Consider the following 18,148-nt stretch of genomic DNA (forward strand, 5'->3'; position numbering starts at 1 on the left):
TTTGCCCATGTAAGAAAGTTCTCAGATTTTAATCCCCTAGTGATGTTTACACAATAAAGATCATTTTTAACCCCTTACTGCACAATTTTACTCAGTTTTAGCTCCTATCACTCAGCGAGGGTCAGTGTAAAATTCATGATTCCTCTGATGTGAGCTGACAAAGTGCTTAGATTATCAGGGTACATGTTTATTCGAGGGCGGTTCAATAAGTAACCCTGTTTGACGACAAAGGGCGTTCGAGGGTATTGGTGGTATCATCGTGTGATGCCATCCAGAGGTCGCATTAACGCCTCACCAAGCGTCATAGACGCATGCTGAGGCGCCATTACCCCCCAAAATAATTGCCATGCGTCAAAGTACGCATGGCAATTATTTCCTGTAGCGTTCTGGCTGAGTGGTTCGGCGCTGCAAAGGAGGGAAATATCGATAGCAGGATCGCAGCGCGCGCCGGGCCGCTCCGCAGGACACGTGATGCAGTGATCTGGAGAGACCCGGAGCGACAGCGCAGTCCTCGGGGGAGACATGCGGGCTGCTGCTCCAGCTCCCCCTGCAGGCCCGTGTGTCAGTGTTATGTGATTCTATCGGGACCGGAGAGCAGGGCCAAGTGAGTGCAAACCCCGACCACACTGTACTCACTGCACTGTGTGTAGTATGTGTGTGCCCTATGTGTAGTGGGTATGCTGTGTGTAGTATGTGTGTGCCCTATGTGTAGTGGGTATGCTGTGTGTAGTATGTGTGTGCCCTATGTGTAGTGGGTTTGCTGTGTGCGTGCGTGCGTGCTGCGCTGTGTGCGTGTGTGTGTGCCAGGTACTATGGGTAGTGAGTGCGCTGAGTGTGTGCTGCGTGTAGTGAGTGTGCCCTATGTGTAGTGGGTTTGCTGTGTGCGTGCGTGCGCGTGCTGCGCTGTGTGCGTGTGCCAGGTACTATGGGTAGTGAGTGCGCTGTGTGTGTGCTGTGTGTGTGTGTGTGTGTGTGCCCTATGTGTAGTGTGTGTTCCTCTCTGCAGGTCTCTGTATATATATCACTGATAACAGTGTAAAAAATTTGTAATTAAAAAAAAGAAAAAAAAACATTAAGTAAAAAATAAGCAAACAGTGTTAAAAGAAAAAGCGGAACGCCCTCAAACCCCCAAGAATAAATGTAGAAGCGTCAGCTCCAGCCTGTTCTGTTGGAGGGGGGGGGGGGGGGGGGCTCCAGCCGGCCCCAGCCCACTCTATAAGGGGGGGGGGGGTGTCTTCGGGGGCCGGTGTCAACCCTTGTCCACTCTGTAGGTTAAGACAATGGAAAAGTTGTGCACCACTTGTGGCAAAAAAAAAAAAAAAAACTTGGGCTTTAATTATTTTCTTGTATTAATAAATGTTTATTAGATCGTTAATAGACATTAATAGATATATATATGACTAGGAGTTATATATTTGTATTACTGAATATTTCATACTCCTCCTCGGCTAAAAATACTCCTCAAAAATGGTGAGAGGAGTATTATTACCCTTCCAGAAAAATGTTAGTGCGACCTCTGATGCCATCTATCAAACAAGGGCAAAACAAATTGCAGACTGATTGATTGGTTAGTTTGGATTTGGCAGCCATTTGTGTAAGAAGTGTTTCGTGATTTCGCCAAGATGGAAAAAGATCAGTATTGTTTGGCAATTCGCTTTTTGTTTTTGGATGGGGAAAAAAAATGTGAGGAGATAAAAGCCAAGTTGGATGCTGTTTATGGGGTCACTTCGCCATCTAAGAACACAGTTAGAAATTGGTTCAACGAATTTAAACATGGGTGAACATCCGTTTTTGATGAGGAGCGACCAGGATGCCCGGGAGACGTGGTTACCGAGGAAATCATTCAAAAAGTCCACAACATGATACTCGCTGATCGACAACTGAAAGTGAGCGAAGTAGCAGAGGCCGAAGGCGTGTCGACCGGAACAGCAATTAATATTTTACATGATAAGTTGCCGATTAAAAAATTGTCGCCCCTTTGCTTCCCGCGATTACTCGCGGTGGACAACAAGCGGATGTGGCTGTTAACTTCGAAGCAGTGTTTGGAGCAATTTAAGCGAGGTCTGAAGGAGTTTTTGCGTTGAGTTGTCACAGTTGATGAAACCTGGATTCATCATTACACACCAGAAACTAAGCAACAAAACAATGGATTTCTCCCCTTGAGGGTGCGTTCACCTCAAAGCTGATTGCGATGCAGTTTTAACTGCAACATGTGGTTTTAGGTGCAGTTTTGTCAATTGAACAGGTGAAAGACATGAACTGAACGGGTGAATTTGATTTTGAAGGAGAAACCTGCTCCACATTCACCCGTTCAGTTCATGTCTTTCACCTGTTCAATTGACAAAACTGCACCTAAAACCACCTCAAAGCTGATTGCGATGCAGTTCCCATTGGCCGGAAAGGTCATGGCGACGATTTTTTGGGATGCAAACAGCGTCATCCTCATGGATTTTTTAGAAAACGGAAGAATGATCAATAGACAATACTACAGTGAGTTATATGACCACATCAACAAAAAAATTTAAGGAGACACGGCCGCATTTGGCGAAAAAGAAGGTGCTCTTTCACAACGATAACGCACTAGCACATTCATCCGGAGTTGTCGCTGCCAAACTGCAGAGGCGTATTTTGGAGTTCAACAAATCCCATCATTTGGAAAGCTTAAAAAAATGGCAGGCTTGTGGGGAGAATTGTATCTTTCTAAAAAGGGGACTATGTTGAAAAAATGGTTTCTTCATTTCTAACACTGGTACTTTTTGAACTGCCCTCGTATACACTTATAAAACTTCTGAATATTCTACTGGTATCTGACACCAAGAAAAAGAGAGATGGGACAAATCAGAGATGAAAGTGCAGAGTTAAGAGAGATGAGATGCACAATGACACACTGTCAGCTCTGCGACACCTCAGCTATAACACAGAGTGCCTCCCACCCCTGGATAAAGACCTTATCTGTAGCTTGTAGTGTAAACTCCGCTTACTGTCAGGAAGTGTCAGTTTGTCTTGAAATGCAGGAGGATGGGGGGGTGCAGTGTGCTCACAGAAGAAGCATCTACCCTGCCCGACCATAGAGGAAATTACTGGTCGCATCCCAGGTTAACTGAAATTGTGTACATCAGGACTTATAGACAGGTTGGAATTATATCTGTGAAATGCTTTGTTTTTGTTACTAACAGTGAATTAGAGAAAGTGTTAGGGTTTCGATGCCTTTTTACACAAATATTACATTGATGGTTATGTGATACTATAGAATTGTGCTCCCTTACATCACTTCCTTGGTTGAACTCAAACCATGGTACTAAATATAGAACCGAAGATGGAGGCATGAAGTGACACTCCCACCTCTAAACTTGACTTCTTGGCAAAATAAGACTCTTCACTGTTTTTTACATCACTTTGAAGTAGACATTTTATAATTTCTACATAAAAAAGGGAATTCTAGAAAGCTCATTCATAACTTACATTAAGGTGCTGCTAGTATAGAGGGTTACAATCTGGTGACAGACTATTTAAAATTAAAATATATTGAATCCTTTTATTACTAAACATCCATGGATATCCAGATTTTAATTACAAATTTTTTAATTACACGTGAAGTCTGAGGTCTGCTAAAAAAAAAATAAAAATAAAAATAGAAGGTGTGTATTTTCAGGGACTTCATTGTCTTATTTCAACCATTGACAGTTAATGGGTCACCAAATAACAGAATGAGGATTTATTGTTAATATTTGATTTGCAGGAAATTCAGGATAAAATTTCCAGCAAAAATCTGTTGCAGAGCTTTCAGACATGCCCTATATAGTCAAGCAGAATACTGGCTCAAATATATAGACAAAATATTTCGCCATTCATGTATCTGATCACATGAAATCACAGCATGCCTCCATGGACTTCTACACCTCCCCCTCCACCATGCTGTGATTTCAGATACATACATGGGGTATATGTTGCAAATGTAAAAGGACCTTAGTTGACATCCCCCTGGTCACATGACATGCCCAATGATTTAACAGAGCTCTCAATGTTTCACACAGCAACATAACCTAGCAGTAATACCTGTAAATCAGAAACAAGGAGGTAGGTCAACGCAAGTAAAATTTGATATGCAGCACTCATCGAGTTGCACAGAAGTTTACAATTTTTTTTTCTTTCTGTTTTTTACATTGCAGTGATGCACATGAGTCATTAAGGGATAAGGGCAATGCTTTATAATCATAATTTTAATGGAGTTTTTTTTATTTTAGGTGGGTTAATTTAAATGGCAGGTTCTTTTTAACACAATGATGAATCTGTCCCAGAAAAAAAAAAAAAAAAAAAACAAGTGTGGCCTTACTTTGCTCGGGTGGACCCTGCACCACATGGATACATCTTCCTTTGTGGATCACAGAATGATTTAGAAAGAAATCAAATGCCCGCCATCTATTATGACTACACACTAGATAGGACATTGACAAGTTGTCTTGATTTTTTTTTTTTTTTTTTTACAGGACACACAAGATTCTATATAAGTGAACAGTAATTTACCTCTCTTAACCCTAATAACTAAAACATTAAAGTCTCTCTGAGCTAGATCAGCTATAAAGCCCCATCCAGCAAACAGAAACATCACAGAGATGATTCACACTGACTGATTAATAAAAAAGTTCGCCATTTGTCGCTGGTAATAAAGTCTTTGCTGGTAACACACTTTAATTTGCATATTTAAGCTGTAAAACACAACATCTTATGGAGTAATGAAATTAGACTGTAGGGTATTCATATAATAGTCAAGTGAGACAAATACAACTATAATAGAAAATATTCCTGGATACGGGGCTGGTAGTACACCATTGTCAGGTGCATTTCATACCAATCACGCCAATCAAGCCATACCACAGTCATTTAGCAAAGGGAAATGCAATCTAATATATTACAGACTGGTTTGTACTCATTAGAAATTTTCTATAGAATTATGGTATCCATTATTGGAGCAAGAAAATGCAATGGATCATATAGACTGACAGGACAGACTGAGGAGGATGGCTGTATGTCATACAGGACTGGGGCCTGTAATAACTCCCAGTACCTGACTAGGTCCTGCCGGGAGGAAGATGATGGCGGTATGCTGTACAGGACTGGGAGGAGGATGGCGGTATGCTGTACAGGACTGGGGCCTGTGGTGGCTCCCTGTACCTGACTAGGTCCTGCTGGGAGGAGGATGAGGGCTGTATGCTGTATAGGACTGGGGCCTGTGGTCGCTCCCTGTACCTGACTAGGTCCTGCTGGGAGGAAGATGAGGGCTGTATGCTGTACAGGACTGGGGCTTGTGGTGGCTCCCAGTACCTGACTAGGTCCTGCTGGGAGGAGGATGAGGGCTGTATGCTGTACAGGACTGGGAGGAGGATGAGGGCTGTATGCTGTACAGGACTGGGGCTTGTGGTGGCTCCCAGTACCCGACTAGGTCCTGCTGGGAGGAGGATGAGGGCTGTATGCTGTACAGGACTGGGGCCTGTGGTGGCTCCCAGTACCTGACTAGGTCCTGCTGGGAGGAGGATGAGGGCTGTATGCTGTACAGGACTGGGGGTTGTGGTGGCTCCCAGTACCCGACTAGGTCCTGCTGGGAGGAGGATGAGGGCTGTATGCTGTACAGGACTGGGAGGAGGATGAGGGCTGTATGCTGTACAGGACTGGGGTCTGTGGTGGCTCCCAGTACCCGACTAGGTCCTGCTGGGAGGAGGATGAGGGCTGTATGCTGTACAGGACTGGGAGGAGGATGAGGGCTGTATGCTGTACAGGACTGGGGTCTGTGGTGGCTCCCAGTACCTGACTAGGTCCTGCTGGGAGGAGGAAGATGGCTTTATGCTGTACAGGACTGGGGCCTGTGGTGGCTCCCAGTACCTGACTAGGTCCTGCTGGGAGGAGGAAGATGGCTGTATGCTGTACAGGACTGGGTCCTGTGGTGGCTCCCAGTACCTGACTAGGTCCTGCTGGGAGGAGGATGAGGGCTGTATGCTGTACAGGACTGGGGCCTGTGGTGGCTCCCAGTACCTGACTAGGTCCTGCTGGGAGGAGGATGAGGGCTGTATGCTGTACAGGACTGGGGCCTGTGGTGGCTCCCAGTACCTGACTAGGTCCTGCTGGGAGGAGGATGAGGGCTGTATGCTGTACAGGACTGGGGCCTGTGGTGGCTCCCAGTACCTGACTAGGTCCTGCTGGGAGGAGGATGAGGGCTGTATGCTGTACAGGACTGGGGCCTGTGGTGGCTCCCAGTACCTGACTAGGTCCTGCTGGGAGGAGGATGAGGGCTGTATGCTGTACAGGACTGGGGTCTGTGGTGGCTCCCAGTACCTGACTAGGTCCTGCTGGGAGGAGGAAGATGGCTGTATGCTGTACAGGACTGGGGCCTGTGGTGGCTCCCAGTACCTGACTAGGTCCTGCTGGGAGGAGGAAGATGGCTGCATGCTGTACAGGACTGGGTCCTGTGGTGGCTCCCAGTACCTGACTAGGTCCTGCTGGGAGGAGGATGAGGGCTGTATGCTGTACAGGACTGGGGCCTGTGGTGGCTCCCAGTACCTGACTAGGTCCTGCTGGGAGGAGGATGAGGGCTGTATGCTGTACAGGACTGGGGCCTGTGGTGGCTCCCAGTACCTGACTAGGTCCTGCTGGGAGGAGGATGAGGGCTGTATGCTGTACAGGACTGGGGCTTGTGGTGGCTCCCAGTACCCGACTAGGTCCTGCTGGGAGGAGGATGAGGGCTGTATGCTGTACAGGACTGGGAGGAGGATGAGGGCTGTATGCTGTACAGGACTGGGTCCTGTGGTGGCTCCCAGTACCCGACTAGGTCCTGCTGGGAGGAGGATGAGGGCTGTATGCTGTACAGGACTGGGGCCTGTGGTGGCTCCCAGTACCTGACTAGGTCCTGCTGGGAGGAGGATGAGGGCTGTATGCTGTACAGGACTGGGGCTTGTGGTGGCTCCCAGTACCCGACTAGGTCCTGCTGGGAGGAGGATGAGGGCTGTATGCTGTACAGGACTGGGAGGAGGATGAGGGCTGTATGCTGTACAGGACTGGGGTCTGTGGTGGCTCCCAGTACCCGACTAGGTCCTGCTGGGAGGAGGATGAGGGCTGTATGCTGTACAGGACTGGGAGGAGGATGAGGGCTGTATGCTGTACAGGACTGGGGTCTGTGGTGGCTCCCAGTACCTGACTAGGTCCTGCTGGGAGGAGGAAGATGGCTGTATGCTGTACAGGACTGGGGCCTATGGTGGCTCCCAGTACCTGACTAGGTCCTGCTGGGAGGAGGAAGATGGCTGTATGCTGTACAGGACTGGGTCCTGTGGTGGCTCCCAGTACCTGACTAGGTCCTGCTGGGAGGAGGATGAGGGCTGTATGCTGTACAGGACTGGGGTCTGTGGTGGCTCCCAGTACCTGACTAGGTCCTGCTGGGAGGAGGAAGATGGCTGTATGCTGTACAGGACTGGGGCCTGTGGTGGCTCCCAGTACCTGACTAGGTCCTGCTGGGAGGAGGAAGATGGCTGTATGCTGTACAGGACTGGGTCCTGTGGTGGCTCCCAGTACCTGACTAGGTCCTGCTGGGAGGAGGATGAGGGCTGTATGCTGTACAGGACTGGGGCCTGTGGTGGCTCCCAGTACCTGACTAGGTCCTGCTGGGAGGAGGATGAGGGCTGTATGCTGTACAGGACTGGGGCCTGTGGTGGCTCCCAGTACCTGACTAGGTCCTGCTGGGAGGAGGAAGATGGCTGTATGCTGTACAGGACTGGGGCCTGTGGTGGCTCCCAGTACCTGACTAGGTCCTGCTGGAAAGAGGAGGAAGATGGCTGTATGCTATACAGGACTGGGGCTTGTGGTGGCTCCCAGTACCTGACTAGGTCCTGCTGGGAGGAGGAAGATGGCTGTATGCTGTACAGGACTGGGTCCTGTGGTGGCTCCCAGTACCTGACTAGGTCCTGCTGGGAGGAGGATGAGGGCTGTATGCTGTACAGGACTGGGGCCTGTGGTGGCTCCCAGTACCTGACTAGGTCCTGCTGGGAGGAGGATGAGGGCTGTATGCTGTACAGGACTGGGGCCTGTGGTGGCTCCCAGTACCTGACTAGGTCCTGCTGGGAGGAGGAAGATGGCTGTATGCTGTACAGGACTGGGGCCTGTGGTGGCTCCCAGTACCTGACTAGGTCCTGCTGGAAAGAGGAGGAAGATGGCTGTATGCTATACAGGACTGGGGCTTGTGGTGGCTCCCAGTACCTGACTAGGTCCTGCTGGGAGGAGGAAGATGGCTGTATGCTGTACAGGACTGGGTCCTGTGGTGGCTCCCAGTACCTGACTAGGTCCTGCTGGGAGGAGGATGATGGCTGTATGCTGTACAGGACTGGGGCCTGTGGTGGCTCCCAGTACCTGACTAGGTCCTGCTGGAAAGAGGAGGAAGGCGAGGGCTGTATGCCAAAACATCAGGTCCACCCATCTCTACTTACCAAGGAAGATTCTCAAGGAAAAAGGGAGTCCAAAATTGCTGTAATCCCGTAGGATAAAAGTAGCCTAACTAGCACCAACTATTACAAAAGTTCATTAATGTTTAACCCTTTAATCCTTTCACCTGTAACCCAAGGCCAGGCACCGGGATGATCATCCCTGGGAACAGAGCATAAAAGAGCAGAGAACTAAGGGATCATGGGTCATAGCTGTAACTGGCGGCCATTTTGGAGATATCTGTGCCTACTTTAGAAAGACCATAAAATTTGGGGAATCATAAAAACAAACTATTAAGGCTTCATTTTAATTTCAATGACAGATTTTTGTTGTGTTCAATTTTTTTAATGGGTTTTTGTATCAGACGTTTATATTCCTGGAATACCTCTAACTATTGGTGCTGGGTGATTAAGTCCATTAATATGCTCACTTCGAGATAAATCAGAATATTCTTTAATAGCCCTTACCCTCTAGTGCATTACCATTGAGCACAAAATTGTTGCAAAACAGAGTAGGTCCTACTACTAGGTCCAAATACAGGGTGTGAACACGGCCTAAACAGTGGCAACATAGAGATGAATATGTATAACAGATTGAGGGCATAAAAAGAGGACAGAGGGCATAAAAAGAGGACAACTTAAAGAGATCCCGTCAGGCACAATAACCCCCTAAACTAAATATATTTTCATAAACTGCCATTAGAGAGCATTGCCTCTATCCCTTCATTGTCCCTCTACATGCCTGTAAACCTAAGCAATGAGGTCCTAAAGCTGTATGCAAATAACCTGTGAAATGTCCAATGAGTCATTAGCATATTCAAGCTGTCCGGCTTATTCATGAGTGGGAGGCACAGCCACACCCCCAGTGCTTGACTGACAGCCTGTATAATGATGTGAGGCTATATAATGATGTGCTTCCTGGTGCTGGAGCCCCCTGCCGCCTGTGTGTGTGTGTGTGTATAGGAGAGATACAACAGCACCAGGCAGCCATGTTATAGCAGAACATGTCAGTTACTTGTGTAGCTGATGTCTGTGTCACACATGTATATTAGGAGGATGCAGCATGTCAGCAGATAAAGCACACACACCAGCAATGCTTTACTATATATTACACACAGACATGAGCAGGGGGAGGAGATGGGAGGGGTAACAGGGGTGACATCACTGCCTCTGACCATGTGACCAGCCTCATTTACATGATAAAGAATAGATGATTTTACAATGATTAATGTATAAAATAACTAGAAAAAGACTGATGGATCCATGTGAGCTGCTCCAACAGGTAGAGGTGACAGAAATAATGACACAGACCTGATGACAGGTGTCCTTTAAGCTCGTTAATAGAATTTGTCCAAGTGGGTTTGTGATATTAGATTTTGGAACAAGGACTGTTGTTACAATAAGTGGTTATATATCAGTATGAGGCCACATGCACACGAACGTTTGCCCGCTCAATCCAGAAAGAAAAATATGTAAATTTTCTCCTGTAATGTAGGAAATGTACCAGTACATACTTGTATACAATACACATTGCGTCCTCATCCAGTATAAATAGATCCAATATAAAGTGTACAGATAATAGAAGTAATAAGTATGTACTAAACCAGTACAACTACCTATCCCGCTCATTGACCTTTATGAGACACAATCGGTGCGATGCACTTGGTGAAAATAACCCTTTATTATCTACCTACTGCCTGATAAGCACAACGCAGAAGCCTTTCATCACACCTTTTACTAAGCTGCAGGACTCGAGGATTTCAAAGGTTAGACAAAAGACAACCATATTGGCTGCATTTACTTCCTTAAATCCAGAGCATGTGTCAAGGCCGTGTATTCTGTGAATCAATGTCAAGGCGACAAACATTGACTCAAATAATTACCCAGAGTGCTCGCGTCTGTCATGGGGACGACTATAGAATCACTCAGAGGCACTAAATTAAAAGCTTCATGCTTCAGGTAGCATGCAGGGGGTCTGCTAGCCCACCATGGGGTACTATACTAGGCAGCACACTACAGGGGGCTATGTATTAGACAGAACATACATGTACAGAACTTTATTTAAATAATTTGCTATAGTAGTTCTGTCAGTCATTTATGAATCTTGTGTGACACGTCTCTTTTTAGTATGGAATTCTGCTTTAGACCTGTGGAAGGGAGCAGTTTGCTCCAGAAACGTATTGTCCGTTTCTTTATCTAGGAAATAATGTTTGACCGAAACAAAGCAGCGCATCGGTTAGATTCTTGGCATTTTTGTTTATATTACCAAATCAATAAGAGGGCCGCGTGGATACTAGTTATAGGAGCAGAAAACTATCTATATGGCCCGAGACTGATGAAGTATAGCAGAGATACCCAGCATGTCATGGATACAAATTAACCCTTAAAGTAGTTGCACTAAGGTTGGACCTGGTTGGCTTACAGAGTGAAATTGACCTTACCCTCCTTTAACCCCTTAATGACCGCCCTATCGGGTTTTTACGGCGGTCATTAAGGGTACTTCTTCTGATGCGACGCCTTTCTACGGCGGCGCATCAGAAGAAGTTTTCGGGACACCGGGTCTCGCTGGTGCCGGTGTCGGGCTGTGATATCACAGCGCAGACCCGGCACTAACACCCGGGATCGGAAAAACTCCGATCCCGGGTGTTTAACCCCTTGCACGCCGCGGTCAAGCATGACCGCGGCGTGCAAGTGTGTCCCCCGTGGATCGGACCCCCCCGGTGTGCTTACCGGGGGATCCGATCCCTCCTGCCGCTGCCCCGGGTTCCGACGAGTGACCCGGGGCTGTCGGCTCCTCTTCTCACCGGGTCCTGCCTTCCTGGCAGGACCCGGCTGTATGTAACTGAGCATGCTCAGCATGCTCAGTTACTTTCACTATACACTGCAATACAAGTGTATTGCAGTGTAAAGGCTTGAATAAGCGATCGGATGATCGCTTATTCAAGCCAAGAAGTAGAAAATGTAAAAAAGTAAAAAAAAAAATCAAATCATTTTATAATATAATTAAATAAATAAATAAAATAAAAGTCCCATAATCTCCCCAGTAACACATAAAATGCAAATAAAGTAAATAAAACACAAAAACAAGTACATATTTGGTATCACCGCGTCCGTATTAATCTGTACAATAAATCTAAATCAATATTGAACCCGCTCGGTGAACTACGTAAAAAAAAAACTCGAAAAACTTCCCATAATATACCATTTTTCATCAAACACCATCACAAAAAATGTTCTAAAAAGTGATCAAAAAAAGTTACGTTACCTAATATGATATGACTGAAAAGAACAACTGTTTTCGCAAAAAATAAGCCCTCAACCAGATCTGACAACAGAAAAATAGAGAAGTTATGGCCCTGAAAAGTTGTCAATAGTAAAAACAATGCGATTTTCTCCAAAATTGGTTTTGCTCAGGAAAATTGAGCAAAAATAAGAAAAACTATATAAATGAGGTATCACCGCAATCGTAGTGAACCAGAGAATAAAGATAAAATATTATTTTTACATTACGGTGAGTGGGGAAAAAAATGCTAACAATCCAAAATAAAAATTGATGATTTTGTTTGTGTCCCCCTTGAAATAGTTAATAATATCTCATGAATTAGTTTTAGACTCCCAAAATAAATTATTTATACATTGTATCTCATCCCATAAAAAATAAGCCCTCATATGATCGCATTACCAAAAAAAAATAAAAATGTATAGGTAGTACAATGTGACAATACAAATCTGCAGTGAATGGCGCCTCCATTCATTCTATACTCGGCCGTGCGCCCGTACAGCAGTTCACCACCACATATGGGGTATCAGTACACTCGGGAGGAATTGGGCATCAAGCGTTGCAGTGCGTTTCATCATTTAATTTATTCTGAAAATGTCAGTTTTGGCCTAAATGAATGTATTTCCAAAAAAATTCTAGTTTCTAAATCGCAGGTCCATATTTTTTAACCCATGTGAAACACTTAAAGGGTTAATGGACTTAATAGAAGTTGTTTTACATATGTTGAGGGGTGAACTTTCTATAGTGGGGTAATTTATGGGGTTTTACTATTATTTAGGCCTCTCAAAGTCACTTGAAAGCTGAGTTGTCCCTCAAAATATGAGTTTTGGCAATTTTCATGAAAATAAGAAAAATCGCACCTAAAGTTCTGCACCTCATAACATCCTAGAAAAATGACCGGAAGCATAAAATATCATCCCAACATAAATCAGATATTCTGTAAATGTTAATTATCAAACTTTTTGGGTAGTTTTACTTCCTGTCTGGAAACCAGAACATTTCAAACTTGGAAAATGAAGAATTTTTACAAACTTTTGCCAAATGTTCACTTTTTTTCAGAATGAAACGCAAAACTTATCACTTAAATTTTATAACTAACATGAAGTACAATGTGTCACGAGAAAACATTCTCAAAATCACCAGGATATGTTAAAGCGTTCCGAAGTTATAACCAATTATCGTGAGACATGTCAGATTTGAAAAATCGAGTCTGGTCATTGAGCTGAAAACTAGTGTCGGTGATAAGGGGTTAAATTCCTCACCCAACAACAACCACCATTTGAGAGGCGACAGGACATTTACTGCCTTGGTATGCGACATCACACACAAATCTTACCTCCCGCTCCCCCCCACCCAATGCCATCAGTTTTGACGAAGCTGAATATAGTGTTAGATATTGACCCTGGAGAGCTGTGGAAACATATTGTTTTAGTAGCAGCAGGACTGTGAAAAATGAATTTATATTCCAAGATTGTAGTACTGGTGTGCGAGGTCTCGTCATCATGCTGCTGCACAGACCTTCCTCTGAGTAACTGGGGGTATTCAAACAGAGTCTGATACAGTAGGGGGAGGAGCTTGCAGACATACATTAAAGAGTATCTGGTAAGGGTTTTTTTTTTCCACAAATCAATAGCTCTTGGGATGTAAAACAACTTTGCCCATTATCTTTGTTACCTGTATGCAGCAGTTTCTTTGCTACCCCCCTCAGATTACCTCAGTGCTGCAATAGCTGCCTCCTCTGCATGAGCTGACAAGCCCTATGAAGGGGAGGAGCTGTTGTTCCCTGCTCACAGAGGAGGTCATGGAATGTAGCAGAGCTGGATGTGTGAATGCAGATGTCTCCTGCACAGAATAGTGATGTACAAGATCCCCCCTGTGCCCCATTAGTGCCTCCATCCCAGTCTGATTCTATAGAACTTTCTCTGTCTCTCTCTGCACCTCATGCTGCTCCCCTTCCCCACCTGGTCATCGCAGTATCAGCTCTGTGTTAAGCTATTAACCCTTAGTGCTTACACAGCAAATGCTAAAAACGTCATGTACTTATGATTGCTTCCACTTATTACATGTCCCCTGTTCGTCCATTTAATGAAGCGGTCAGGCTGTCACCATATACTTCCTGTACACGCACTGTGCAGTGTTCACTGAATTTACATGTGGGAGCAGCACAAAGTAGGCATCGTTCTGTTTGTTTCCAAAGGAGGAATCACATAATTTGGTAAAAACACTTTAGCTTTACAGGTACACTTTAAAAATGTTAAATAGAAAACAATTGTCTGTGTAATGCTTCAAGTGTCCACAAGGTGATGTCTTTGCATGGCAGGAGTATGGACTTGGCAGGCGCCCTACAAAGCTAGTTAGTCTTCTTTTCTCCACTTTTAGGAGGAATAACAGAGGAACAACACAAAACAGTGTTGAAGAATTACTTCATAGACCAGACAGACAAGTCAGGAGAACAACAGATCCTTTTTACCCAATTTCCTCAGCTCAGACTTCTGCCATTGCGAAACTTCACAATTGTTGCACAGCAGAATCATCAAATTTTAGATGCTTATTTCGGCAGACCACCCTAGAGTGCACAACCAATAATCCCTTCCAACATCAGATCAATTGATACTTATAGCGTTATCCGGCATCCTGCATTTTATAGTGAAGAGGCAGGAGTGTAATCCAAACCACAACAATCCCATAATCACTACAGTTTCAACAGGCGCCTAAGTGAGGAGGCGGCTCTGGATGTGACAGCGCTCACGGGTGCCAGACAGCTATGTGACAGTGCACCCGAGAGAAGGGCATATGGCAGGGTGGTAGATGAGACCTCCCTCCCTCCCTCCCTCCCCAAAAGTCGTCTCCTGCAGATAAGGAGCACGTTGCAGAGAACATTAAGACGTAGGAGTTGTGGGCAAGAATTCTGAAGGAGAGACGCTACATAGGAAGAACGTCACTACAACAAAGAGCTGGAGGGCAAAGATTCACCATCCACTTCATGCCACGTAATGTAATGCTATGGAGACAAAGGTGTCCCAGTTCTTACTAGATAGAAGCACATTAAATACACCAACATCTAACCCACAATTGTACTGCAGTGTGCCAAGACACTTTAAAGAGAAAGCATGCCAGCCTCGGAAGTCAGTGTATGCCAATGCCTAGTCAACCCTGACAGTTACAAAGTCACCCAGTATGTCAGAAGTCAGGGAGCCACTATATGCCAACCCTGTCAACTAGCAAACACCACTGCTTACTCCAGAAGACATTATATAAGGAGAACATGAGGGCGAAATGCCAGCATCTAGGGACAAGAAGTCACTGCCCGCTCAACATGAGACTTCTAAATAGAATCAGGACATGCCGGGCACCGAGGGTGCAGGGCACTTCTCATAAAGGGGCACGCTGGGCATGGAGAATTTAGGATAGTTCTCACAGAGATCATGCCACCAAGAATGATATCTAGCGTGTAGTAGGACAGACGGGTCACCATGAGCTGCTAGTCACCCAGTACACACAGGTGACCATTGTAGTATACTGGGCGATGGTGCACAGACAATTGGAGAAGAGCACCCATCACCCCATGATACAACAGTAACATGTCGAGCACAAAGAGGCCGTTGCTAGCCACGCCAGGGCACTACAAGCCAAGGCGATCCAGGGCAGAGTGGCCAGCAGTGTGTACACAGCTCACCCAGGACATGCCAGCTCCCTCGCTGCCATGACAGGTGCAACATGACCAGATCTAGGCAGATTCATTTTCAGCTGCACATTAAGTTTCAGTGGAGGAGAAAGTGCAGGGGCTCTGGCAGTGCCTCTCTCTGTGTGCGGGCACTATGCCCACCAGTACTGGGGATGACTGGCACAGCAGTCATGGTGTTGCCAGGTGTCACCTTCCTGACAATGGGGCAGCACACAATGCACGGAGGACGCACTCACCAGGGGTCGAACTCGTGGATGATGCTCTCAAAGCGGATAACTGCGAAGAGCCTGGAGCTGAAGCCGGCCAGCCAGGCCAGGAAGAGGATGGTGAAGGAGAGCAGGGACTGCCAGCCAGCGGGCTGCGACAAGCCCCCGGACAGCCCGACCACACTGCTGCCGCTACTGCTGCTGCCGGCCGAGGAGCCCGATCCCGAGCGCCCGGAGCTCAGGGCGGGGGAGGAGGCCCCGGAGTTGGCGGTTGCCGCTTTGTGCTTATTATCCAGGGCTGCATGCTCCGCCATGTTGGATTCCCCCCCGCTGGCCGCTCCTCCTCCTCCCGGGGTGGGGGTGTGTGTTGGGGGCGGGCGGGGGCTATGGACGGTCGGTGACTGTTCGGGAATGAGGAGGGAGGTTTAAAATGCGCGGGCACGGGGCTCGTCCGTTAGGTGACACCAGTCTCCGCGCTCCGCTGCACTTGTAGAAGAATCCTCCGGAGCGGCCGCCGTCCACATCACACTCCCGGGATAGTAGTCCAGACAAGAGGCCGGCAGAAGGGGCTGGAGCCGGTCAGCGCTCCACAGCGCAAAGCTCAAATGACATTTCCTAGTCAGCGCTGAGAGAAAGGAGGAGCGACACGTAAAACCTCGCCCACTCTTACAGACCCTAAACTCGCCACCAATAGACAAGCGACAGGTACGTGAGAGGCGGAGCTACGCCATCTCTAGAACCAGTGGCGGACAATGGACTCGCAGCGCACGCCTTTTCTGCTGGCGGTGGCGTCACTGGGAGGGCGGGGCCTCCTCAACACTTCCCTGTGGGCCTGAGGCACGTGCTGTCAGATGAACTGGTAAAAAGGAAAGCGTCAAATGATTGACTGGTCTCATCCACCAATGGCGTTGATTAGCGAAAGCGAGGGCGGAGTCTTTATGGAGACTGCGGAAAATGAGCGTTGGTTATGGGCGTGGCTCCTTGGTACTCGTCATCCAATTATTTCTCACCAATGCCGGCAGGCCACTCGTTCATTGCCGGAAGCGTGTACGCACGGTGACCACTAGCGGCCGAGTCCAGGCGTGACCTGCGCACATCAGGTCCATGTCACCAGTGACTGCAGTGACACAGCACAGGGCTGGACCACAATGAGTTAACCTGTTACGGGCTGCGGTGTGCAGGGGGCAGTGTGCGGCTTCTGATCCTTCTATAGTAGTGTGTACTCAGACCTATTCTTCCTCCTCAGTCATGTATTGTCAGACATAGCTGAGGAGGACCTGCTGTGGAGGTGCACTTTGTACTGTCGCAGCTCCACGTGATTCCCTCCAAGCGTGTATTCACACACGGCATAGTTACCGCAGGATGTAGACTGTGCATCCTGTATGAGCCACTGCACTCCACGGAGATCTTTCTCATGGCAAAAGTTGCATCGAGGGTTTTCACCGCCCACGAAAGTGCCCACAAAACTATAACCCCGACCCTATTCCTGGACCTCTGGCGCTGTATTCTGCCTCCTTCCTGTGCCCCTCGCACAATATCATTCCCCTTTTCTGTAGCCACTTATTATGTTCCAATTTTTTCGGCCGCCGTTAAAATCTCCTCCTTTACCCCCCACACCTATAATGCCCCTGGTTTATACTCCTTTTCCTATGGTTCCTCCCGCTCATGATGCTCTTGTGATACAGGACTCCATCTTCTTTGCTATAATAACGAAAATAAAAAACATATACAGGCAGTCCCCGGGTTACATACAAGATAGATTCCATAGGTTTGCTCTTAAGTAGAATTTGTACGTAAATCAAAACTGAATATTTTATAATTGTAGATCCCAACAAAAAAATTTCTGCCCCAGTGACAATTGGAGTTTCAAATTTTTTTTTTGTACCAAGGATTACCAATAAAACTTCATTACAGACACCTTACACCTGATCATTGCAGTCTGGGACTAAAGTAAAGCTTCCAGAGAGCTTCACCAGAGGTCACAGTGGGAAGAGGGGTCCGTCTGTAACTAGGGGTCATCTGTAAGTTGGGTGTCCTTAAGTAGGGGATCACCTGTACTCTCCTTTCCTGCTGCTCTCCTCTCCTGTCTTCCACAGCTGTGCGCAGCTCGGGAGGCAGGGTGACTATACAGGTTCATTAACTATCCAGGAGGAGCTGCCCAACAGTCAGAAACCGTTAGTAGACTGCACTTGGTGGTTATTTCTTGGGGAGACCAGGGAGGGGTGACTGGAACGGCGCTAGCTGGATGGTAATCATTCAGGAAAGGTGCCCACACTTCATTAATATTGGTTTAAATGTTGCTTTATTGATGACACATTACGGAAACGCACTGTCCCCTTTTCAGATCAATGCGTGTAGCAAGTGTTACTGAGAAAGGTGGACTAATCTTACAGTATAAAGTCACCTAAATAACAGTGCTCCTAAATCATATAAACCTCTCACTACACAACAGACCCTAATTACATTATATACACCCCCTTACATAATATACAGCTCCCCTTATTATTTAATATTATAC

The 18,148-nt window shown here is 46.8% G+C and overlaps 1 protein-coding gene across 1 annotated transcript in view; it reads right to left on the reverse strand.

Moving 5' to 3' along the window:
* Positions 1 to 16,420, reverse strand: part of STT3B (STT3 oligosaccharyltransferase complex catalytic subunit B) — a 74,983-nt gene extending 58,563 nt beyond the window's left edge. Inside the window, exon 1 of the mRNA XM_072153575.1 lies at positions 15,661 to 16,420. Coding sequence (XP_072009676.1) covers positions 15,661 to 15,944 — 284 coding nt within the window. The 5' untranslated portion in view covers positions 15,945 to 16,420. The remainder of the gene's footprint in view (positions 1 to 15,660) is intronic.
* Between the last annotated feature and the right edge of the window lie 1,728 nt (positions 16,421 to 18,148).

This window comes from Engystomops pustulosus, chromosome 5 (genome assembly GCF_040894005.1).
Source record: "Engystomops pustulosus chromosome 5, aEngPut4.maternal, whole genome shotgun sequence".
Lineage (NCBI taxonomy): Eukaryota > Metazoa > Chordata > Amphibia > Anura > Leptodactylidae > Engystomops > Engystomops pustulosus.